This window comes from Gopherus evgoodei, unplaced genomic scaffold (assembly GCF_007399415.2).
Source record: "Gopherus evgoodei ecotype Sinaloan lineage unplaced genomic scaffold, rGopEvg1_v1.p scaffold_42_arrow_ctg1, whole genome shotgun sequence".
Taxonomy (NCBI): domain Eukaryota; kingdom Metazoa; phylum Chordata; order Testudines; family Testudinidae; genus Gopherus; species Gopherus evgoodei.
In genome coordinates, this window is record NW_022060063.1 from 1,644,813 (window position 1) to 1,670,078 (window position 25,266).

The window sequence follows — 25,266 nt, forward strand, 5'->3', positions numbered from 1 at the left end:
AGCGAGGAGGGGGAAACAGTAATGGGAGACTTGGAAATGGCAGAGATGCTTAATGACTTCTTTGTTTCGGTCTTCACTGAGAAGTCTGAAGGAATGTCTAATATAGTGAATGCTTACGGGAAGAGGGTAGGTTTAGAAGATAAAATAAAAAAAGAGCGAGTAAAAAATCACTTAGAAAAGTTAGATGCCTGCAAGTCACCAGGGCCTGATGAAATGCATCCTAGAATACTCAAGGAGTTAATAGAAGAGGTATCTGAGCCTCTAGCTATTATCTTTGGGAAATCATAGGAGACGGGGGAGATTCCAGAAGACTGGAAGGGGGCAAATATAGTGCCCATCTATAAAAAGGGAAATAAAAACAACCCAGGAAACTACAGACCAGTTAGTTTAACTTCTGTGCCAGGGAAGATAATGGAGCAGGTAATTAAAGAAATCATCTGCAAACACTTGGAAGGTGGTAAGGTGATAGGGAATAGTCAGCATGGATTTGTAAAGAACAAATCGTGTCAAACTAATCTGATAGCGTTCTTTGATAGGATAACGAGCCTTGTGGATAAGGGAGAAGCGGTGGATGTGATATACCTAGACTTTAGTAAGGCATTTGATACAGTCTCGCATGATATTCTTATAGATAAACTAGGAAAGTACAATTTAGATGGGGCTACTATAAGGTGGGTGCATAACTGGCTGGATAACCGTACTCAGAGAGTAGTTGTTAATGGCTCCCAATCCTGCTGGAAAGGTATAACAAGTGGGGCTCCGCAGGGGTCTGTTTTGGGACCGGTTCTGTTCAATATCTTCATCAACGATTTAGATGTTGGCATAGAAAGTACACTTATTAAGTTTGCGGACGATACCAAACTGGGAGGGATTGCAACTGCTTTGGAGGACAGGGTCAAAATTCAAAATGATCTGGACAAGTTGGAGAAATGGTCTGAGGTAAACAGGATGAAGTTCAATAAAGATAAATGCAAAGTGCTCCACTTAGGAAGGAACAATCAGTTTCACACATGCAGAATGGGAAGAGACTGTCTAGGAAGGAGTATGGCAGAAAGAGATCTAGGGGTCATAGTAGATCACAAGCTTAATACGAGTCAACAGTGTGATACTGTTGCAAAAAAAGCAAACGTGATTCTGGGATGCATTAACAGGTGTGTTGTAGACAAGACACGAGAAGTCATTCTTCCGCTTTACTCTGCGCTGGTCAGGCCTCAGCTGGAGTATTGTGTCCAGTTCTGGGCACCGCATTTCAAGAAAGATGTGGAAAAATTGGAGAGGGTCCAGAGAAGAGCAACAAGAATGATTAAAGGTCTTGAGAACATGACCTATGAAGGAAGGCTGAAGGAACTGGGTTTGTTTAGTTTGGAAAAGAGAAGACTGAGAGGGGACATGATAGCAGTTTTCAGGTATCTAAAAGGGTGTCATCAGGAGGAGGGAGAAAACTTGTTCACCTTAGCCTCTAATGATAGAACAAGAAGCAATGGGCTTAAACTGCAGCAAGGGAGATTTAGGTTGGACATTAGGAAAAAGTTCCTAACTGTCAGGGTAGTTAAACACTGGAATAGATTGCCTAGGGAAGTTGTGGAATCTCCATCTCTGGAGATATTTAAGAGTAGGTTAGATAAATGTCTCTCTGGGATGGTCTAGACAGTATATGGTCCTGCCATGAGGGCAGGGGACTGGACTCGATGACCTCTCGAGGTCCCTTCCAGTCCTATGAGTCTATGAGTCTATGGAACAGCTAGGCAGGGGAGACCAGTGTCCACAAGGCTCCAGCTGTGGCAGAAATTCACACTGGCCCTGCAGTAAAAGTGTTTCAGAATGAAAGAGACCAGTGCTGCCCCTGGGGAATGAGGGGCTGGGAGGGGGCTGTAATGGCTGCACATCAGGGGAAAGCTGGGCTATGGAGGGTCAAGCAGGAGAGTCAAGCACAGTGCTGGCATTCAGAAGGGCCTAGGCTGCTCCTTGGATGAGGCCTTCCTCCCCTGAAAGCCCTGGCAGAGCAGGGTGGGCAAACTGGGAGGTGGGCTTGGGATCATAACTGGCAGCTGCCCCTGCCCCCACAGCCCATCTAGCCATCACCTATGGCTGGGGGATGGGGACGGGGCATCGAGCCAGGGGCTCCCAGCAGGGAGAGGCTGGATGAGAGTGGTGTCTTTGACACCAGCACTGGTGGGGAGAGGAGAGGGGGCCAGTGGGTTTCCTTCTGTATTTAGCGCGTGTGAGTCAGGGGAGACAGGCCCAGCACTCTCTATTCACCAGACAAAGGAGCTAGGGACAGGGGTGTAAGAACAGTTTGTATTGGTTTCCCAGCACCTCTCGTGCCAGCACCCCAGGCCAGGGATGAGCCCAGTGCCTGCACCCACTCTGCTGTCCCTGCTCCCCAGACAATGCTGAATGGGGCGGCCCATCCCTTGCAGCCAGCCCGGGGCGGAGGTTAAGAGTGGACGTGGCCTGCAGCAGCCACGGATCCAGCATCCCCTAACGTGGCTGTGGAATTTACCTCTCACCAGGCTGCAGCTAGGCACAGAGCCCATCCACTGGGCTCGGCAGCGCTCTCCCCAGACAGGCACAATGAGCCCATGTAGCCTCATTCACACTCTCTAGATTGAAACATTTGCATTTAAATTGCTTTGCTGCCAACACCCCTGCTCCCCGAATACCAATCACAGGCAGCAGACGGGGGAACCCTCGCCTTCCCCAGACACAGCCGTCTCCTTCCATCAGGGCAGGAATCAGTATCCTTCCAGTGCTAATGGAGACAGATAGCTGCCCAGCCTACACGGAGGCTGGGACTGGCTGGCGCAAGGGCATACAGATCTGGTGCCAATAGGGCAGCTCCAGGGGTGGCAGCTGCCTTCTTAGAGACCCCTCTCTCACCGGGCCCCCCTGCCCCACACGACAGGGGAATGACTGAAACCCGGACCCCTAATAGCAGCTCAGCATCCACACTGTGGGTAAATCCAAGTAATGGCCAATGGTACCCACAGTTCCAAAACCATCTACCAGGGGCCTGTGGCAGGTACACACACCACAGCTCTGGTGGTGCAGGGGCAAGAGGCAGTAGCTGTATGAGCTGTTTCCTGGGCTCTGCCCTAGACGCAGCCTGCCTACTGCCTCCTCTCCAATGCCCAGGGAAGCCCTGGCCCGGCAGGGTGACTGTGGAACGCACTGACTGAGGGGCGTGGGTACAGTGCCCACTAGCACTGGCCCCAGGGACTACAGCAGCTTTCCTTGTACAGTGACAGAGGCTTGTGTGTGGTGCTGGGGGTTTGACCCCCACTGAGTGCTGGAGCGCTCGCCTACACAGGGGGCTGGGGGAGCAAAGAGATGGGGCTCTGTCCCTCTGTGGGGCCATGCTCTCGCCCCAGAGACAGCGGCTCGGTCCCCAGGAGGGGACAGCAATGGCCCATCACTGGGGCTGGGTGTGAGAACCGTCCTGAAGCAGCTCACCCTGCTCTGCCCCCAGCAGCGCTGGAGCTGCTGGAAAGCCCAGGCTGCAGGGAGACAGCCTGAAACCTACCCCAAGGCTGGCAGGGCCTGGGAAGGGAGGCTGTCTCTGCTCTGCTGACTGCTTTTATCCCCTGCTCTGGGAATGAGAGCTGGGGAGGAGGCAGGTGTGGCTGGAAGCTCTGTGGGAGCCCAGCCTCACCTCCAGTCTGGGAGCAGCTCAGCACCAGACCACCCAAATCCTAGTCAGGCTCCACAGCACCAGGCCCAGAGTGCATGGCAGGGGTCTCTTAGCCCGAGTGTCTGCTGGGGAGGATCTGTCCATCGCCCCCAGCACCTGCCCCAGCGCGCAGCAGCCTCACCAGGTGCATCAGCAGGGAGATGGATTCCCGGTTCTTGGAGTGAAGCTTGTCAGTCTCTTGTCCCAGCTGCAGGAGGCTCACGGACGCCAGCTGTGAGGAGAGAGAGAGAGATGAGCTCTCGGCTCTGCTACGGTGCCTCAGCAGGGTCTCACGTTAATGAGGGACGCAAACCCACAGAGGCCCCTGGCCTGCTCTGTTGCTTTTTGGGCCTTGCCTGCACCAGGATCAATGGGATCAAAGAGACGACTGGGCTGGGAGCCCGTCTCTGACACCAGCCTCAGCTGGGCGGGAGGAGAAAGGTGAAAATGCTCCTGGGGCACCTGGCCTGCTGCCAACTGTGCATTGGCCAGATCTGCCAAAGGGCTCAGCTCCCACTGTTCGGGGGGGAGGTTTCTCCACTGTTTCTAATGGGAGGGATTCATTCTCAGCAGAGGGGGATTCTCCATTGCTCGAGGGGGGGAGGGGGGTACTTATCACTGTTTGCAGTGAGGAGAGGTGGTTCTCCATTATTCACAGCGGAGGAGAAGGAATCTCCATTGTTCTCAGTGCAGGGGGGAGGGGAATTCTCCATTGTTCTCAATGAGGGAGGAGATTTTCCATTGTTCTCTGTGCAGGGAACTGGATTCTCCATTGTTCTCAGTGTGGGGGAGGGAGATTCTCCATTGTTTGCAGCAGGAGGAGGGGGAATTCTCCATTGTTCTCAGGGGGAGCTAGGGTGACCAGACAGCAAATGTGAAAAATCAGGACGAGGTGGGGGGTAATAGAAACCTATATATGAAAAAGACCCCAAAATCGGGACTGTCCCTATAAAACCGGGACATCTGGTCACACTAGGGGGAGCTGCTGGGTGCTCAGCACTTTTGACAGTCCCTCCCCACCTCTCTAATCCCATTAGCTGAATCTCAGAACGGGGTCAAGCAGGGCCCAAAGAGCGGGGCAGCCAGAGGCTCCCAGACTCGGGCGATGATGACACACACCCAGGTGAAAGGCTGGCTTTGCTTTCCCTAGTGCTGGGCCCAGACTCACACCTTCACCTCCACCCGCCTTACTAGTCCACATGTGGGATACAACGTCCCTCCCCCCCCCGATCCCAGCCAGCCGTGGGTTGGGGGGCAAGCCACGGCCCGGCCTCCTCGGCCCCTCTCTGCCACTCACACACTGTCACAATTGCTTCTTCCAGAGACCTGGGCCCTCTGCCAGCTCAACCCCCTGCGACAGCCTGAGAGCTGCGAGGTTAGTGCTGCCATGTGCTGGGCACGGAAGGAAGGAAACACAGGTGCACTGGGCTTGCCACACTTGATCAGAGCAGGGTCCCTCTAGCACAGGAACCCACCTCTGGCAGGGGCACCCGCTGCTTCAGAGCAAGGTGTAGCAGCCCCCCTAGTGAGCAGTGGTGGAATAACCTTCCTGACCCTGCTCAGCCAGTGCATGGTTTGCCCTGAAGCAGGAGGAGATTACAGTCTGAGCCCATGTCTACACTACCAGCACCACGACGGTGCTGTAGCCAAGCTGTAGTGGCATATTGTCAACACTTCCTACAGCAAGAGAAGGGGGGGTTTCCATTGCACTAGGAGCCCCCTCAGCCCCTCGAGGGATGGTAGCTGGCTTGATGGAAACATTCTTCCCTCAACCTGGCTGCATCTCCATTGGGTGCGGGGGTCGGTCAGACATCCCTGAGCACTGCAGCTACAGCAACCTAACTTCTAAGTGTAGAACAGGCCTAAACAGACAGACTGACAGACCCATCTCCACGAGCAAGCACCCCTCTGCTCCATGCTGGGGTAGCTGAGAACAGTGCCTCCTAGTGAGTCACCCGCACCACTGGCCCCAAGCCATGGGGCATGACGGGCCCCCCATCCCTGAAACACTCCCAGCTGCAGTGGGCTGTGTGCTGCCCAGGGGGACAGTGCTGATGATCTAACAGGCTCTGTGATTCTTCATGCCCCCTGTGAAGGGCAACCCGGGCTTGGCACCTGTCCTTAGCATTGTTTATCTCTGCAGATGCCCAGACACATCCCATGCCCTGCATCTGTCTCCAGATCTCTGTGCTGGCTGAGGAGGGCAGCAGGTCGCGGTGTGCAGCAGCAGGCAGCGAACGGGCATGCAGAGGACAGATGGTTTGCTTTCAGCTGCACTGGCAAACAAGCCTCCCACAGCTGAGAGCCCAGTGCTGCCTGCCCCTGCAATGCTCTCACTGCCAGCCAGCTGTGAGGCTCTCCAAGGAGCGGCCTCAGCTCCTCCACCGGTGTCCGGGCTTTGCAAAGTGCCTGGATTTCCTCCTGTAGAATTTGCACATTGATGCTGGGGTCTGGCCCCCGCCACACGAGAATACGCCAACTTATCTGATCTCACACGCACCGAGGTCACTTAGGAGCAGCTTCATTGCAGTAAATGGAGATACACCAGTGCAAGCGAGATCAGGAGCAGGCCTGAGTAACCAGCCCCCCGAGCCATGCCAGTCACTCAGTGGCTCGGGCCTGCCAGACCCTTAGCCTAGGGTAGAGGCTCGAGGATACAGCACTGCACTAGGACCCAGGAGACTAGGCCTGTAGTCCTGGCTTCCTGCTGGGTTACAGGATGACCAGACATCCTGTTTTTAAAGGGAAAGTCCTGGATTTAAGCCTTCTTGCAGGTGTCCTGGCTTTTTCTTATAAATGGGAAAATTGTCCTGTATTTTTTGTCTCTCCCCCTCCCTTTCCTCACATTGGCATTGGCAGGTCCTGCTGCTGGCTGGATCCCTGCTCGCCAGCCACTGGCTCACCAGCGTTGAGTGGGGGGGTCTAGTGGCCAACAATGGTGGTGTGTATGCAAGGCTGGTGGCGGGGCAAAGCTGCAGCACGCAGGACTGGCTGCTCCCCCTGCTGGTCCATCGGCTCAGCCCCCGCTGTGCGCCGGCTCTCAGCCAGCAGGGCCCTGTCCCCAGTCTTGTTTCTGGCCGGCACTGACTGTGCACTGCGAGCTGCGGTGGCTGGTGAGTGCGGGCAGGCGCCAGCCGGTTACGTGTCACCTCTGCTGCCCTTTACATGTTCCCCCTTTCACTGTCCTCTCCTTGCTTTGCCCCTTCACCCCACCTCCACCTCTGCCCAGCCCTGCTATTCCTGCATAATCCACCCCCACGGGGCCTGTCTCACTTCCAGCACTGCGCAGAGAACCAGCCCCTGGTCAGAGTGCACAGCTCACCAGCAGCCTGGCCAGCAGGCTCCTTCCTTCCCACACTGCCTCTGGCTGGGCTGGCACCCTGGGAAAGCCCAAGATCTCCGGCCCAGGGCGCTGACCAGGAGAAGCCGAGCTCTGCATGTGCCACAGCCCTGCACAGGGCTGGCACAGGGAAGCCTCTCTGCCCCTCAGCTAAGTGCGCGCGCACACACACACACACACACACACACGCACGCATCTGGAAGCAGCTCCCATCTCTTCCCTCTCGCAGTGCCGAAAGGCTTCTGCTGGCTACATTCTGCTGCGAACCCTGGCAGAAATCTGGGGGGAGGGAGGGGCATGTGACCCTGCATCCCCCTGCCCCAAGTGTTGCCTTGGGAAGACACACTCCCTATGCGAGAGAGGTGTGTGGGACTGTGTGTTGTCACCTCTTCCTGTGTGAACCCTAAAGCCTGAAAGATAAGAAGGTAAATAAAAAGAATCCAGCTACGCAGTATTTCTTTTTAACAGGGGCTCAGTCAACTTGATGTTAACTTGAAGGTTTGTGCTGCATAGTTCTCACTGATTGCAGCTGAACTTGCTTGAATATGAGTAATTTTACCAGGTGTCCCATATCCAGCATAGGGAAATATGGTCACCCTACTGGGTGACCTTGGGACAAACTCTCTGCCTTGGATTCCCACCTGTAAAATGGGACTGTGATACTGCCCTCCTTTGTAAGGCACTGCAGAGAGCTGCAAAGGACTGAGACTGAGGTATTATTAGCTGGCAACAGTAGTAGTCTGTTACCCTCTAGGTGGACTGGGGAAACACTAGGGGAAATGCAGTTTCAGTTCCCTGTTCTGCCAGACTTCCTGCATGACTCTGGTACTTGAGATATGGCCACACTGTAGTTAAACACCCACAGCTGGCCTGTGTCAGCTGATGTGGGCTACGAGGCTGTTTAACTGCGATGTCAAGCCGGGTGGGTCGCCGAGCCTGTGCTCAAGCATGAGCCTGAATATCTACACCACAGTTCAACAGCTCCAGGTCCTGAACTCAAGCCAGCTGACACAGGCCAGGCCCGCAGGCATTTAATAACAGTGTCAACATATCCTTAGTCTCTCTGTGCCTCAGTTCCCCAGCCGCATGATGGGGATGCTAGCCCTGCCCTGCCCCCATGGGGTGTGTGGGGATAAATACATTAAAGATTGGGAGATGCCCAGATGTTACAGAAATGACTAAGCTAGCCCAATGCACAATTTACAAGTCTGTTACACTGTGATGCTTCTTCAGGTGGAAGTGAACTGAGAACTAACAACTCGTTACACATTGTGGGCCATCGGGAGATGCCAGCTTTTGGTTACTACCATCCTAGGCCAGACCAAACCAGCAGCTGATCCCTGAGCTCTCGACAGGGTTTGTGGCTGCAGGTGAAAGTCCACAGAAAGGACGCCACTGGCTTGTTTTGCGATCTCTGACGTTTCTAATCAACAATGAATCAGGTTCACTCCCTAGCTGGCTGTTTTCCCACAGGCCAAAAATAAGTCTGACGCACAAGCCTTTCCAATCCCCCAATTCCTCCGTCAATCACTCACCACGAGCTGGGGAGAATGGCACAGGATTGATTTCCCCTTGTGTCTGGCCTTGGGACTCCAGAATTGCATGGAGCAAGGGCTCAGAAGCATGGAAAGCCTGAAACACTCGGAGAGAAAAGAACCAGGAGGCACTGGGAACCAGGCAGTGACTTGTCCCTCGCTAAATTCCCCCAGCTTAACAGATGGGCAGGCAAAGCCCTGCTAAGATTGAGTTGCGCAGATAGGAGTAAATTGCAATCTTATCCAATATGCCATCGTATTGCTCTCCAAAGGCTCTCGCTTGTTCCTCTTTCCTCGAAAGGAATTTAAATGTCTCTGAAGAGCTCAAACAAGAACTCCCCGGGGAAGGAATCATTGTTTATTGACAGACTCAGCAGCAGCAGCTCCCTGCTACTTTCCCCTGGGCCATGGTTAATTAGCTTCCGTGATAGTACAGCAGCGCCTAGAGACCCAAAGGGCAGGGCTGGACAGGTAAACACTGGGAGACAGCCCCTCTCCAAAGACCTTACAGGGAAGAAAACAGACAAAGGGGCAGAGGCAGGTGAAGTGACTTGTCCAAGGTCACACATCAACTCAGTAGCAGAGCCATGTAGACTACAGCTCTTCCCAAATCCTACCCTTGGGCCTTACCCACCAGCCTATGCCAGAACCTCCAGCCAGACTTTTCCCCATTCAGAGGGGAACTGGCTGCCCAGCCAGCCCAGCTGGACTCATTTGGATTTTAAATGAAGCCACCAACCACTTTGCACTGCCCAGAAGAATCCCTTCCCCCGCCAGAGTGACTGGACCGCTCCATGCGCTGGGCCATAAACCTCACTCCGGCTCAACCAGGAATTAGCTCCGGGCACTGCCATGGCCTGGGCTAGGCAGCAGTTCAGACTACATGGTCACAGGCTCCCTTCTGACCTAACACTGACTCTGTGACGCAGAAGCTGAGCCGCCTGGACCTGCCAGATTGGTGCTGATGTCATTGAGAGTTTAGCTGCAGTGAGATTGGGCCCTCCTGTGTCTTGGAAGCTGAGAGAGTCACGGCACCAGGCTCAAATGTATTTCAAACTCCTTGGTTCATTGACAGGCTGTCACAAGGAGACTCGGAGACTTTAAGGCCAGAAGGGACCATCAGGATCATCTCGTCTGACCTCCTGCACACCGCAGGCCACAGAACCTCGCCCCCAGACTCCTGGAATAGGCCCCTAACCTCTGGCTGAGTTACTGATGTCCTCAAATCAGGATGTAACAACTTCAAGTTACAGAGAATCTACCATTTACACTAGTTTACATCTGCAAGTGACCCGTGCCTCACACTGCAGAGGAAGACGAAACCCCCCACAGCCTCTGCCAATCTGATCTGAGGGGAAATTCCTTCCTGGCCCAAGATAGGGTGATCGTAGACCCTGAGCATGTGGGCAAGACCCAGAGCCCATCCCAGCTAGTGTCCCACCACTGGCAATTGGAGATATTTGCTGCTAGCTGTCACAGACAGGCCGTCCCATCATCCCATATCCGTCAGAAATGTATCAAGCTCAGTCAGCTGGGGGAGGGGGGTGCCCCCACTGAAGGGCTGTGAATAAGAGAAAACCTGATGAGATAACAGCATCAAGCTCTGGGCTGGCATCAAACACCAGGACCCGGCCGTCCCACTCAGCTGTACCCTCCTCTGCTCAACCCCCACCAGGCTTCTCTGAAGCCAATCTAGGGTTAGGGGTGCCAGGACCCAGCCTCATGCCTGCAGGGCATTTTGCAGGTGTGAAAGTGAGGGTACAAAAGGGGTAGGCAGACCTCATCTGTGCTGAAGATACTCCACCCCCCACAGCGTATACCACCTACCCCAGCTCTGATTTTGAGGGGTGCTGAGCAGCTAAAACACCAGCTAAAACCAATACAAGCAGTGGATGCTCAGCACCTTCTAGAAATCAGGCCCAGGGGCCTTGAGTTGGAACCCACAAACAGTGGCCCCCCAAGTCATTCTTATAAATGTGGCTGGCAGCTCTAACCCCCCCAGCTGCAAGCCACTGAGATGGGACTTGCCCTGGGCTGGCCATAAGAGCTCGATTTGATGTCCTCAGCTCTCACTCACCTTCAGCCCCTGTCTGCCTCTAGCATCTCAAAGCACTTTGCACATGTCAATGTACACCCACAACCGGCTCAGTATCACCCCCTTTTACAGAAAGGTAAAAACAGGGGCCAAGAGAAGGGACTTGCCCAACTCCCGCAGTGGATAAGGAATAGAACCCAGGAATCCTGACTACCAGGCCCCAGCTCTAACCAATAGTCCACACTGTATTCCTCAAAATAGAAGCCCAGAGTCCTGCCTCCCAGACTGCTGCTCTACCCTGGGCCCACACTCCCTTCAGCGATCAGAGTAGATCCTGACCTCAAGTCACCTTTGGATAATGACAAGACCCCATGGAGCTCTCAGGCACATGAACACCCCATGTGGATGCAGGGCTGCCCAGGGGGCGGGGAAGCAAGTGGGGCAATTTGCCCTGGGCTCCGCAGGGGCCCCCACGAGAGTGTTTCGGGGCCCCTGGAGCGGGATCCTTCACTCTCTCTGGGGGCCCCGGAAAACTCTTGAGGGGTCTGGGGCCTCGGAGCTTCTTCCGCTCCGGGTCTTTGGTGGCAATTTGGTGGTGGGGAGTCCTTCCACTCTGGGACCTGCCGCTGAAGTGCCCCGAAGACCCATGGTGGGGGGTCCTTCCGTTCCAGGACCCACGGCTGAAGTGCCGGGTCTTCGGGGCACATCGGCAGCAGGTCCCAGAACAGAAGGGCCCCCCACTGCCAAATTACCGCCGAAGACCTGACTGCACTTCGGTGGCGGGCCCTGCTTCGGTGGTAATTCGGTAGCGGGGGGTCCTTCCACCCCGGAGTGGAAGGACCCCCCCACCGGCGAAGACTGGGAGCAGAAGAAGCTCCAGGGGCCCGGGGCCCGTGGAGTGAGTGAAGGACCCCGCTCCAGGGGCCCCGAAAAACTCTCATGGGGGCCCCTGCAGGGCCCAGGGCCTGGGGCAAAATTCCCCACTTGTCGTCCCCCCCCCCGGGCGGCCCTGTGCCTAGAAGGGGGCCAATGATGACCCACCTCGTGGGACGCAGGCGGTATTTGCTGTGGTCACTGTGGGTGAGGCTCTCTGGCCGGTGCTAGGCAGGAGCTCAGACTGGGTGATCAGAATGGCCCCTTCTGTCCTTAACAGCTGGAAGTTACCAGCTGTCAAGCAGGACACTGGAGTAGCTGAATCTCTGGTCATTCCCATGTACCTGGGCTGGACCAGTTGGAGAATAAACAAACTGTTTCAGGCACAGCCCACCTAGCAGCGAGATGCAGCTCTGAATTCACTGAGCACATCATAACCCACATCCTGCGAGCACCAGTTCGGCTGGAGAGCACCCCATTCAGTTCACCCTTGGGTGCAGTACTCCAGCATGCCCTCGGGGGCAGTACACCTGGCGCACAAGCCCGCTGTGTGGAATGAGACCTCTCACCAGCAGGAACTCCTTGAGGTGTGTCTCGATGTTCTTGCTGTGGATGGTGAAGAGCGCAGCAGACACGTGGATGATGGCTTTGGCCAGGCAGTGGATATTGTTGCTGTAACCTGCGGGGAGAAGGAGACAGGGGGCTTGGCACTCACAGAGCACTAAACTGCGGCTGGGCAGAGAGGCTGTGCTTGTCTCCTTACAGCACCTCCAGTACCCTGAGTGATCAACAGCGGGCTGGGTGCTGCACTGCTCCAAAGACACCAAGCCTGCCTCTAAGGGCCTGATCCTGGGAGCACTTACACATGTGCATCTCAGCCTCACTGAAGTCACTGGGGTGACTCCAGTGCTTACGGTCTGAGGAGGTATTGGCAGCAGAGCTAGGAAAGTATTCATGCCATTGACATGGCACTGGGGAGACTGCCTCCGGAATACCGAGTGCAGCTGTGGCCACCCTTGCTGATGGGAACAAGGTGCAGAGAAGGGCTTCTACGATGGCCAGGGATGGTGAGCTGATCTTACAGAGGAGACTGGCTTGGTCCAACAAGTGAGGTGGAGAGGGAGGGGGCCGCTCTCTGCAAACCCTTCGGGGGCGAATGCCAGGGAAGACAAGGGTGGCACAGGAACCCCTGGAGTCGGGTATGAACTGGCCAGGGATAAACGGAGGCTGGAAATGAGAAGCAGGTTTCTAACTGCCAGAGGAAGGAGTTTTGGGTTGGAAGATGGAGCTTGAGATGTTTAGGAAGGGGATGCTCTGACGCGGCTACTGGCAATAGCAGGGGTTGGGACGCAAGGGTCCTTCCAGTCCTGTGTTCCTGGGGCAGGATCAGGGTCTAATGCTGCAAACTCCCCTGCATGTCACTGATACGACCTGCGCAAGCAGCTCTGTCCCAGCAGGGAGACTTGGGTCTTTTTCTTTGTTCATGTCTGTATTTTTCTCGACAAATGACTTATGGAAATAATTAAACATGTCAGCTGGGGCAAGTTCCATTGAAATGTGAGCCAGGCCTGTGTTCAACAGCTCCAGGACCTCACTGAGCCTTTCCACTAATGCAGGTTGAGGTTGAGTGTGGAACAACACGTGAAACAAGGGCCTGTTTCCTGGGAGTGTGTGTTTTGTAACAAGAACTTCCACAAACTGCCCTGCAGCCTGAGCGTTCCCCCCAGCCGCAGGGCCATTCACCCAGGAAAGCAGTGTGGTGGCCTGGGGTGCCCCCTGAAGGGCAGGTGGGGATCTAGTCATGGAGCAGTGACAAAAAAAGCGCAGACAGTGCCACTGGGCCATTAATCGGCATGTGTGGCGGGTGAACAGATTCCGGTGTTTGGAAAACAGCCCGTCCCAGCCTCTTACCGTCCATCTCGACGTTGTACACAGAGAAGGGGTCGGAGGCGAGGAGCGGCAGAGATACAGCCACGAAGACCAGCAGCAGACAGGCTGACTTGTACTCCTCCTCAGGGGATGAACTGTCTATCAGGCAGAGAGGGAGAAGATGCACAACCAGAGATTTCAGTAATAAGCTCGGTTTACGCTCTCCATTCTTCTCTTCGGCTTGGCTACTCGACAGACTTACAAATATATATATATATAGAAAATCACCCAGCGGCTGTGACAGGCCAGTAAATTATCTGATAGATGGAGCCAAGTCCCTGCTGCTCCGGAGCTTTGAGTTTTGCTGAACAGAACTGACACTGCTCAGATTCGCTTGAAGCTGCATGTGTACCATGGAAAAAACTACCAAAGTGGTGGGGGAAGGGAGAGCTCCCTTGGGTGTCCCAGGCTGGTGGGCGACGTGCAGACAGCCAGGGGACCAGAGCCACGGGAATCCCAGCTGTGTCCCTGGAACATCCCTGGATCAGCTGCAGGACCTGTGACAATGCTACATGTGTTATTAAGGTGTATGTGTCATCCTTGCCCAAATCTTTACTGGCTTCACTCATTGCATGGAGGCAGCTACTCCAGAGTTAGTGACGGGTTCTGCCTCGGGCACCAGATGCTTCAGGGTAAGGCAATTCCCCCTTATTATGAGCTTCTGCTAATAACAAGCCCTTAATGAAGAGAACCCAAAGGTCACTATCATCATTTCCATTTTACAGAGGGGAAACTGAGGCACAGAGCAGGGCAGTGACTTGTTCAAGGTCACCTTAGCACTTGTATCGTCAAAGCACTTGACTAACTAAGACCTGGCCCTGTCATAAACAGATAGCTAAGGGTGAATGTCTCTTTCACCTATAAAGGGTTAACAAACAGTGACCTGCAAACACCTGACCAGAGGACCAATCAGGAGACAAGATACTTTCAAATCTCATGGAGGGAAGCCTTGTTTGTGGGTTTGGGGTTTGGCTTTGTTCTCCCTGGGTCCTGGACGGGACTAGAGGTGCAACCAGGTTTCTGCCAATCTCTTTGCTACAGTCTTTTATCTATTCAGAATTGTAAGTAAGAAAAGGCGGTCATAGTCTTTTAATTTGCTTTTTTTTATTTACATATGTGTACTTGCTGGAAGTAGCTTAAATTGTGTTTCTGCTGGAGAAAGTTTCTTTCTATTGTTTATAAGTTGAAAGACTCTGTAACTGTTTACCATCTACAGTGCAGAGATAAACCTTTTACTTTTTTTTTCTTTTTTATTAAAAGTTTTGCTTTTAAGATCTGTTGATTTTTCTCTCCTAATTAAGGCTCAAAGAAATTGAATCTGCATATACCAGGGAATTGGTGGGAAGCAAGGAGGGAAAGGTAAATTTGTATTGCCTCTGGGTGAGGGGGAGAGAGAAACTCGATCTCTCTGTGTTGTGTTTCAAGGAATTGATTCACAGTATCGCCTAGTGTTCCCAGGGCGGGAAGGAGCTGGGAGGAAGAAGGGAGGGGGAAGGGAATGGTTTATTTCCCTTTGTTGTGAGACTCAAGGAACTTGGGTCTTGGGACCCCCAGGGAAGGTTTTTGGGGGAGACCAGAGTCTGTCAGGCGCTCTACTCTAAGTCCTGATTGGTGGCAGCCTATCAGATCTAAGCTGGTAATTAAGCTTAGGGGAATTCATGCTAGCACCCATATTTTGGACGCTAAGGTCCAGAATTGGGAATTATACTTGACAGGCCCTCACTTGAAAGTGTCCTGTTTTGGGTCTGTTAGGTGTGGGGGGTGATACTGTACTGTTATAGTCACACGGGCACCAGCCTTAGGGGGGAATAGCTGTACTGGCACAAAGCCTCTTTAAACTGAAATAACTGCATTCATGCTGCGTGGGAATGTATTGCTTTGACTAGACTGGGAGTGTTAAAACGCTACCACTTTCTAGTGTAGACAGGGCCGACCCCCTCCAGAGCCCCTCCTTTGTGGAAGCTTAGTATTGTTCCAGACACAAATGTCTCTAACGTACGTGTGTGTGAGCTGGGACAGAAGCGTGGGTCACGATTCACAATCACATGTTAAAACACGACTGAATGTGTGAGTGCAGCCAGAACCCAGGGCGGTGTCAGCGCTGGGAAACTGGGCTAGAGGGACCCTGCTGTGACCCGGCCTGGCAGCTCCCAGCCTGGCTCTTACCTGTCTTCAGGTTGGAAAGTGCAGTCACCAGGGCTGGGTCAATGTCGCATGGGATCCCGGCAGCCGTGGCAAGCTCGAAGATGCTCAAGGTGACCTGGGGGAAAGCCAGGAGAAGGGAGGATGTCAGCAAGGCTGGAGAGCTCCCAGGCTCCCTCGCTTCCACTCCATGTAATGAACCAGCTGCATGTTTACGGGGAAAACACAGGGCCGCCCAGAGGATTCAGGGGGCCTGAGGCAAAGCAATTTTGGGGGCCCCATCCATAAAAAAAATTGCAATACTATATTCTCGTGGAGGCCCCTGCAGGGCCCAGGCAAATTGCCCCACTTGCTCCCTGCCAGGGGGAGCCCTGGGAAAAATAAACCTTCCGCATCTCGGCACAAATCCAGCTTTGAGAAAACTTCTTTACAAGGTATCGCTGGTTCTCAGCATCAGCTAGTGCTCAAAGGCACTAAAGCTCATTAAAAGGGTTGGACAAACATTTTCCGTCAAAACTTTTTTTGGATCGAAAACTAGGGATTTTTAAAAAGCAGAAAAAAATCATGGACAATGTCTGCCTTTCTTCAAAATTTGTTGTGGTTTTTTTTAATTAAAAAGCTGAAATTAGTCTGCCAAAACCTGAATATGGTTTGGGGTTTCAGAAGTGTGCAGCCAAATGTTTGCTGCTTGCTGTGTTTGATTGTTTAAAGAAACACTAAAAAATTCTGCTTAAAAAAATCGAAAACTTTTGAACCACCTCAGCTTGTGACCAAAGGCCTGAGCCCACCCAGTCAGAGATTTTTCCAGGTTTCTCATACTCTGCTGGCTTCCTTGACTCATATCTGTCTCCATAACTTTGGGTTCATTTAGGTTAGAACATAAGAACAGCCATACTGTGTCAAACCAAAGGTCCATCCAGCCCAGTATCCTGTCTAGTGACAATGGCCAATGTCAAGTGCCCCAGAGGGAGTGAACCTACAGGTAATGATCAAGTGATCTCTCCCCTGCCATCCATCTCCACCCTCTGACAAACAGAGGCTAGGGACACCATTCGTTACTCATCCTGGCTAATAGCCATTAATGGACTTAACCTCCATGCATTTAGCTGTTTCGTAGAGACTGGCTCCATGGGGTCCCTCACACACTGGAGACGGTTACTGTGGGTTTGTCTTTAGTAAAGCTTATGTACAAACTCCACGAACTGAGCATTTGAGCTTGTTCCAGAATCTGGGATGAGCCTATGTTGTGAAAACTGACATGCTCAAAATAGCACATGCATGTGAATGGACACAGGGTGCTAAAATTAACTTACCCCAGGGGTTCTCAAACTGGGGGTCGGGACCCCTCAGGGGGTCACAAGGTTATTACTGGGGGTCGCGAGCTGTCAACCTCCACCTCAAACCCCGCTTTGCCTCCAGCATTTATAATAGTGTTAAATATGTAAAAAAGTGTTTTCAATCTATGGAGGGGGGGCTGCACTCAGAGGTTTGCTATGTGAATGGGGTCACCAGGACAAAAAAGTCTGAGAACCACTGAATTAAATCCTCTGAAGCCCCAGGGAATGCCGGGGGGGGGGGGTGTCCCTTGGTAGGGTCGGGAAGGAGGTAGGTGGCGTAGGATATTGCTCTTCTCATGTGATCCCTCCCCCAGTGGCTAATTTTAAATGAAGATACTCTCCCCTGACATGAATATCCCTATAGCACTGAAATTAAATATAGACTATAATTTGGTATTTGAGAAGTAAAACAGATGGGAGCCCTAATGGAAAAGCTAACAGCTTGGCTCTTCTGCAAGCCTCAAACTGTTGAATGAGCTTTAGGGTAGGGAAGGCTGTGCCTCCCAAACAGCCTGGCCCTGCCCCCTGTCTGACCCCCCTACTTCCTGCCCCCCAACTGCCCACCCCCCTCAGAATCCCCGACCTATCGTGTTCCTTGCCCCCGCACCATCCCCCAGAGACCCACCACCACCACCACCCTGGGACCCCACCCCTGCTCCCTGTCCCCTGACTGCCCCGACCCCTATCCACCCCCCCCACTGAGTCCTGACAAACCCCCGGAATGCCCACAATCCAACCCCCCCATTCCCTGTCCCCTGACCGCCCCCCCCCCACCTCTGCCCCCTCCCTGTGTCCTGACTGTCCCCAGGACTTCCTGCCCCTTAGCCAACCCCCCCGGCCCCGGCCCCTTACCCCTGGCACCCAGCTCACCCAGAGCCTTAGCGCATTGTATCCAGCAGTGTCCCTGAACAGCGGTGCGGCATGGCTCCGGCGGGGCTCCTGAGCTCTGCCCCGCTCAGAACCACATGGTAAGGGCTGGGAGCTCAGGAGTCCCGCCGGAGCCACAGTGCCCTGCTGTTCAGGGACGCTGCTGGATCCATTGAGGCTCCGGGTGAGGGGCAGAGGCGGGGTCAGGCTAGGGTGGGAGCCTTGCCCGTTCTCTTGGGGGCCCCTGCAGAGCCCGGGGCCTGGGGCAAATTGCCCCACTTGCCCCCCCCGGGCGGCCCTGGGGAAAACATAGCAGCTGCTGTGAGTGCCTGGTCAGCAGGCCATGGGCAGCTATCAGCCAGGAAGAAACAAGCCCCTTCTGCCACATATTGCCACAGCCTCCTGCAACAGGCTAGCAGGGGCCAGACAGACCTGTTGTTCCTCTGGGAGCGTCTCCCTTCCATGCAGAGGAGCTGGGGGCCCAGAGCCCACTGGGATGTAGACAATGGAATGTGTGAGGCACCAGAGGGTGAAGCAAATGAAGCCTGGTGGGGATCAGAAACCCTGTTGCAGGAGGCTGTGGGGCAGCAGTCAGGACTTTCTCCCTGAAAACATGCAGAACACAGTGGAAAGGAGCAGCAAGCTGGGACCAGTTGCTGAGAGCGCTGCTCTCTGGGGTGTCCCGCAGCACAGCAGGGAGTTACTGGACCCAAACTGTGGCAGAAGTGGCTTAATATTAGCCCCTGCTACAAGACCCTACTTTAGACACGATTTACACCAGTGCAGCTGGCTGGATGGCCGTGTCACAAAGGGCTGCCCCCCAAGTATGGACCTAGGGTTTCAAACAGGAGCATAGCTCCCCCTCGCACATCCTGTGCCACCACACTGCTATTTTTAGTGCCCTAGCTAGTAGAAGGCTAGCGCATGTAGATATCCCTGAGCTGGGAATTATGCTTCGCAGCAGCCATGCAGAGACCCCGAGGAGTGGATTAAAGCTAAGGTACTTGAGACAGGCGCCTTGCCTAGGTCTGACTTTGCCATGCTCTGTGTCCAGCCTGGAGCTTGTGCCCGGCCTGACCGCACCGTGCCCTGTGTCCAGCCGGGAACCCATGCCTGGTCTGACCGCGCCACGCCCTGTGTCCAGCCTGGAGCTTGTGCCCGTCCTGACCGCGCAGTGCCTTGTGTCCAGCCAGGAACCTGTGCCTGGTCTGATCGCACCGTGCCCTGTGTCCAGCTTGGAACTTGTGCCCGTGGGAGCTGGCCAGGGCTCCAGGGAGAGCAGCTCTGGGAGTCTGTGCACTGTACAGGTGTGTCTGTGCTGTGTCTGGGAGTGAGCAACTCTTCTCGTTGCTTCCTGGTGCCTCCAGCATGACCCTGCCTTTCCTGCTACTCCATTCCCTTACTCAAAAGAAACACACTGAGAACAACAAACCACAGCCTTTTCTCTACCTTGAGCCTCCGGGTATCTACGTTAACTGTATACAAGTGCCTGGAGTGTGACCCTTAGCTAGCCTGCAAATTGAGTATAGATCCGGCCAACTATGCCACTGTGACGCTCCCCAGCAGTACCCAGACGCTTCACAACCACTTGCTCTTAGTGTGAGAGTATTGTCTGTGCCTGCTGTGGATCAGCTCCGTGACTCCACCAGCCTCTGACAGCACAAGCCTGGCCTCCCAGGCCTGCCCCAGCCTCACTCTGTCTGTACAGGTCAGCGATAGGCATATACCAGCCCTGAGTCCTCTGAGCATTCCTCTGGAGGGCTCAGCCTTGATCCAGAACGATCACAGAACCCTCCGAGTCTGCTCCCCAAGGAACAGTGCACACCAGCAAAGTGCTCTGAACTCAGGATCACCACTCCGCTTAACAAACCGCACTTAGCTACAGCCACAGTGAAAACGAGAACGAGTTTATTATCACAGACTCCAATGGCAGTAGGTATGAGGACTGGAAACACAGGATTACACATAAAACTTTCTAGAGCCTCAACTTAACCCACAAGCCAGGCTGTCTCCTGCAGCCAAGTTTACCTCCAGGCCTTTTCAACCAGCATGGCTGGGACCCCCTTCATCAGATCGACCCTGCTAGCAGCTTCACGTCACCAGTGTCTCTCTGCATGCCCAGAAATACCAGAGCAGAACTCTGATCTTCTCCTGAAAACAGGCCCCCATCCCCCACTGTCTACCTCTTCCTGTTCCTTTGCTTCTGAAATCTCTGCCAGCTCTTCATTAGCATTTGCCTCACTTCACTAAGAGACTTCTGGTGTGACACACACAATGCCCCAGGGCGATAGGGTCTCCCACCTCCTGTCTGGAGGAGTTTGTCTCCAAGCATGACTGACCGGCTTTTAACAATAATGCTGAGAGCACATAATTTTCAGCATATACCCAGAACTCCTCACATATTTTCTGCACATAGGTCTCGTAATGATTGATGTGTGTGACAGGCTGTAAGCAGACACCTTACATGGCTTTCTTTTGGTGAACTCAGGGCAACCTTGTCCCTCTATGTCCCCCTCTGCCAGCTGGCACCAAAAGGTCCTTGGGTCACAGGGGCGGAGGATAGGGTGGTCTCTTCTCCAGGAAGGGGAGTGTTGTGGACACACTGAGATAATGGTTATTTATCACTTATGTTACAACAGTACCTAAAGGCTCAGTCAAGACCAGGGCACCAGGTGCTGCACAGATGAATGAATGAGAATCGCTGCCCCAAGGATTTTGTGGGCTAAGGAGGGGCCTAGTGGCAGTAACAGCTCTGCACTCTATCTGTGGCCAGACAGCAATGTGAGGGCAGCTCTCCACCAGTCTAACAAGCACCAGCTTTCAGTTTCCTATCTGCATCATTGCAGAGCGGGGCGCCCAGGGGATTCAAAGCAGGATGAGCTGCTGGCTTTATGGATCTGCTCAGGGAATGGAGCGTGGAGGGGACTGTGGGGAATCAGGCTAAGGAGGGCAGGGTCTCTCTGAGCTTGTGATATGATAGTAGGTAGTGAGAAGTCGGGATTAAGCTGTGCAGGGTGGAGGAGGGGAAGGATTTGCCAGTGTGAGGGTAGATGTCTGTGTTGGAAGAGGGGTGGCCAAAGGAGGGGTGCCGTGGCCTGGGCAACAACCCAGGCACATGACCTTAGCAGCAGCATTCCAAATGGATGTGGGAGTGTAGGGGAACTACAGGCATCCAGGCCAGGAGGGGCATGTGGTAGCTGCGGCATTAGGGGAGAGTTCTGGCCAGGTGAGCAGAGAAGGAAGGTCACAGCTTGGCAATGCTGCAGCAAGACATGAGATGACACAGGAAACACTGGTCACACATGGGGGAGGGTGAATGGCATAATCTGAACCTGGTCCACAGCAGCTCTATCTGACAGCATGAGCCTTCTCGCCTTGTGTGAGACAACAGCTGGCAGGGAGATCTGTCCATGCAACACTGAGTTACCTGCAGCACCACCGCAATGGACACCAGGCAACTCTACCTAGGCAACTATCCAGCTCATCATCCTCGTACCGAGCACCTGCTTAACAGCCTCTCCTCCTGCCCCCCGAGAGGAGGGAACTCTCTGTTCCACACAGAGGCACAGGATGAATTAAGTGCCTTGCATAAGGTCACGTACACAGAGTCTATGGATAAACTGGGAATTAGACCCAGATCTCTCAAATCTTAGTCCAAAGCCTTAACCACACAGCTACCCTCCTCCATCCCCTAGGAAACGGTCATTTCACTGCAGCACAATCCCCAGACAAATCCCTTGACAGGTTAAAAACAGAAACTAACAAAGAGGAAAGTGCAGTTGAGCATCCAGAAAAAAGGAGAGGGTGCCTGGAATCTGAACAGCTAAGTGCTGGCTGTGAACTCCTATGGAAGAGCCCCGGAGACTGCGGTCGGGTTCTATGGGCTGTGAGCTCCTATGGAAGAGCCCCGGCGACCACGGTCGGGTTCTATGGGCTGTGAACTCCTATGGAAGAGCCCCAGGGAACACAGTTGGGTTCTATGAGATGTGAGCTCCTGTGGAAGAGCCCCGGAGACCATGGTCGGGTTCTATGGGCTGTGAGCTCCTATGGAAGAGCCCCGGCGACCACGGTCGGGTTCTATGGGCTGTGAGCTCCTATGGAAGAGCCCCGGCGACCACGGTCGGGTTCTATGGGCTGTGAGCTCCTATGGAAGAGCCCCAGGGAACACAGTTGGGTTCTATGGGCTGTGAGCTCCTATGGAAGAGCCCCGGAGACCATGGTCGGGTTCTATGGGCTGTGAGCTCCTATGGAAGAGCCCCGGGGAACACAGTCGGGTTCTATGAGATGTGAGCTCCTATGGAAGAGCCCCGGCGACCAGGGTCGGGTTCTATGGGCTGTGAGCTCCTATGGAAGAGCCCCAGGGAACACAGTTGGGTTCTATGGGCTGTGAGCTTCTATGGAAGAGCCCCCGAGACTGTGGTCGGGTTCTACGGGCTATGAGCCCCTATGGAAGAGCCCTGGGGAACACAGTCAGGTCTATGAGCTGTGAGCTCCTATGGAAGAGCCCTGGAGACCGTGGTCGGGTTGTACGGGCTATGAGCACCTATGGGAGAGCCCCGGGGAACACAGTCAGGTTCTATGGGCTGTGAGCTCCTATGGAAGAGCCCTGGAGACCGCGGTCGGGTTCTGCAGGCTATGAGCCCCTATGGAAGAGCCCTGGGGAACATGGTCGGGTTCTATGGGCTGTGAGCACCTGTGGAAGGGCCCTGGAGACCGTGGTCAGGTCTATTGGGATTTCATGTGTGCTCACTGAAAGGGCTCTTCAGAGCCTGTAGGATTTCCTAGATAACAAGGTTCTGTCTCAAGGATTTCAGCTCCATTTCTCTCAAATCCTACATGGCGGATCATTGTCTATTACACCCTAAAGGAAAAGCAGCACATGGGGAGCGAGAGCCCATGCCGATACTAACAATGAGTAGGACTAGTGACCATCTACATCTCCAGGTCACAAAGGTCACGTGGATGGAAACTAAATGGGCAGAGCTAACGTTAGGGCTCTGTGTTCATTACCCCAGATCCCAGCTCTGTGCCCCAGTGCAGGACCAGTCCTTTGGAACACTCTGCCTCTGGTCAAACACTTCTTAGCAGCATTAATTGGACCACAGTAATGGGACATGACACACCAAATAAGAGACATCCCTTAAAAAACAGGACAGGTGGCCTCCCTAATTAGAACTAATGTTGGGCATTAAAGGTGACCCCGGCACAGGCAGAGTGCAGCGCTCTGGCCACACGTGGCTGGAAGAGGATTCTAGTCCTTAAAGGATCCCACTGATCCCCCATGTGTTCTGTCCTCGCTGTGGGAAGGAGGCAGGCTCCAGCCTATCCCAGAGGCCTCACCAAGAACACAGGGATCTAGGGCCATGGAAGGCTGGTGAGTCTCACCTGCGGGGAACTCTGGGAATCTATACCTGGAGGACAGCTGCCCTTTATTTGCAATAAGCATGATAAACGGTTGAGAGGAGCAATTGACATGCCCCTCAGGGTAGGAGGAGATGCCGATCCAGCCCAGATCCAGGAGAGGTGACACCCCTACCCAGCCCAAGGTACCTAACCCAGCCAGGCTAACCCCCGAAGGGTGCAGCCCCTGACCCATTATGACAGCTCAGTCAGAGGGGCAGCTGCCCTCAGACTGAGATGCATAGCGGGACTTGCGTCTGCTCTGCAAGGCATGACGCTGCCCAGCTGTGGCTCCCAGCACTAGGCCATTCATGACCCACCACAACTATCACAGTCGCCGGCTGACGGAACCTCTCCAAGTCCTCTCCAAGCCCCCGTGACGTACGGGAGTGTGCCGTAGCGGGAGCTGTCAGTTGTCTCCAGTCCACCAGGTCTTCGAGCCTCTGAATCCAGGCTGTCTGGGGGCAGCAGTGCAAATGGCAGGGCAATAAGTGGAAGTGGGACCCCACCTGCCTAGCGAGGAGGCTGGGCCTGGATCCAAAGAGAGGGGGTAGAGAGGAAATGCCCCCCAGAGGTGACAGCCAAGGCAATGCCAGTGCCAGCTGCATTGCTCTTCTGTGCAAGCCTCCCTCTGGTAACCGGCTCAGCTCTAAGGCATCCGGAAACCTGCTGTCACCCTCATGGCAGTTGCTGAGCTGACAGGCTGTCACCGGGTAGGACACGCCAGCGACACTGGAGAGGGCTGTGAATGGCACCGAGAGAGGGAAGGCTCAGCCCAATCAGTGCAGCTCACCAGCCAGCACCTGTCCCAGACACAGGGTCCAGCTACACTAGGGAAGTGGCGATTTGCTGACACTGGCCGGGTGAGCTGCATTCCATCCCTCCGTGCAGCAATGCAACTGGGCACTAGGCTGCCCCAGATTTGCCCATGACCCAGTGTGACCCGCAGAGCCCCTTCCCAGTAAGAAGGGGAGAGCCTAGCATGATCTGGCCCTAGGTCCAGCCCTTGGAGGTTCCTTCCCTACCTCCATCTGTCAGAGGCAGCCACACAGGCTCTTTCTCCGTCTGCATCATGGACCTGAGAGACTGGCCAGGAGCTGGTACCAGAGTGGTGGCAGGTAAATCCAGGGCAGCGTGGGGCGCAGGGCTGGCAGTGGGATGTGATGGAGCGGTGCAGCAGTGGTAGGTTCCAGAGTTGGTGGGAACATGAGTGACTCCCAGTGATTCCACAGCCCTTACTGCTGGGGGGACTGGGTCCCAGGGTCTCAGTCCAGCTTCTAGTGTCTGTGGTGGTGGCCTGTGCCCACTATCTGGCCTCCTGGTTGGGATCTCAGCCTCCCTGCTGGCTATGAGCAAGCCCTAATCCTCAGGGAGGAGGAGACTGATGGGGGCTGGATGGGCTGCGCCCGCTGGGGAGAAGCAGGGGGAGGGGGCTGTCCAGGCTCTCCAAGGACAGGGCCCTGAATTCACATCACTCAGATGGGCTTGTTCTTTAGACAGCTTAAGGGAGAGATGCAGGCAGCCCAGAGAGAGACAGACCCACAGACCTGACACTGAGCGAGGCAGATGGACAGCCAGGACACACACACACACAGATGGACGGACAGTTGCCTTCATGTCTCAGGAGCCGAGCTCATGGTATGGAGCAAGATAATGAGCTCGTACCGATGGCTCCTGCCTTTGAGCTGCACCTACAGGAATCTGGGGCCTAGTGCTTGTGCCAGGAGGAGGGAGGCAGGACTCCTGGGTTCCATTCCTGGCTCTGCCACTGACTGACTGGCGACCTTTGGCGAGTCACTTCCCCTCCCTCTGCACTGCAACTTCCCCCACTGCAACATGGGGATAACAAGGGAGCCCCTCCTTGTGGGGTCATTCACATCCCCAGGCGCCAGGCCCCTGAAGCCCAGGCTTGTCTGCACTCTGCAAGGTCATTCTCGGCTAGCTCAGCTGGAGCTCCACAGCACCAGATGTGCCACGGCCCCAGCGTGTACATCAGAGAGCTGCTCCCCCACGTGTGCTCCAGCACGGCCCCTGCCTGGCAGCTGAGCCAGCTGCAAATTCCAGCACAACACAGCCCCTGCAGCTTGGCTTCCTTTGCCCCTGTGTCAAGCCCCAAGTCACGCCTGGGTGGGGTGGGT

At 54.5% G+C, this 25,266-nt stretch overlaps 1 protein-coding gene across 2 annotated transcripts in view; it reads right to left on the reverse strand.

The window, feature by feature from the left end:
- The window catches only part of NCKAP1L (NCK associated protein 1 like), a 92,089-nt gene that overhangs the window by 3,667 nt on the left and 63,156 nt on the right, over window positions 1-25,266 (reverse strand). The window contains exons 27-30 of one of the 2 annotated variants that reach the window (XM_030546194.1): window positions 15,549-15,642; window positions 13,365-13,481; window positions 12,023-12,132; window positions 3,813-3,902 (exon numbers count right to left, since the gene is read on the reverse strand). In XM_030546194.1, coding sequence (XP_030402054.1) covers window positions 3,813-3,902; window positions 12,023-12,132; window positions 13,365-13,481; window positions 15,549-15,642 — 411 coding nt within the window. The remainder of the gene's footprint in view (window positions 1-3,812; window positions 3,903-12,022; window positions 12,133-13,364; window positions 13,482-15,548; window positions 15,643-25,266) is intronic. The other variant, XM_030546195.1, reaches the window with a different exon arrangement.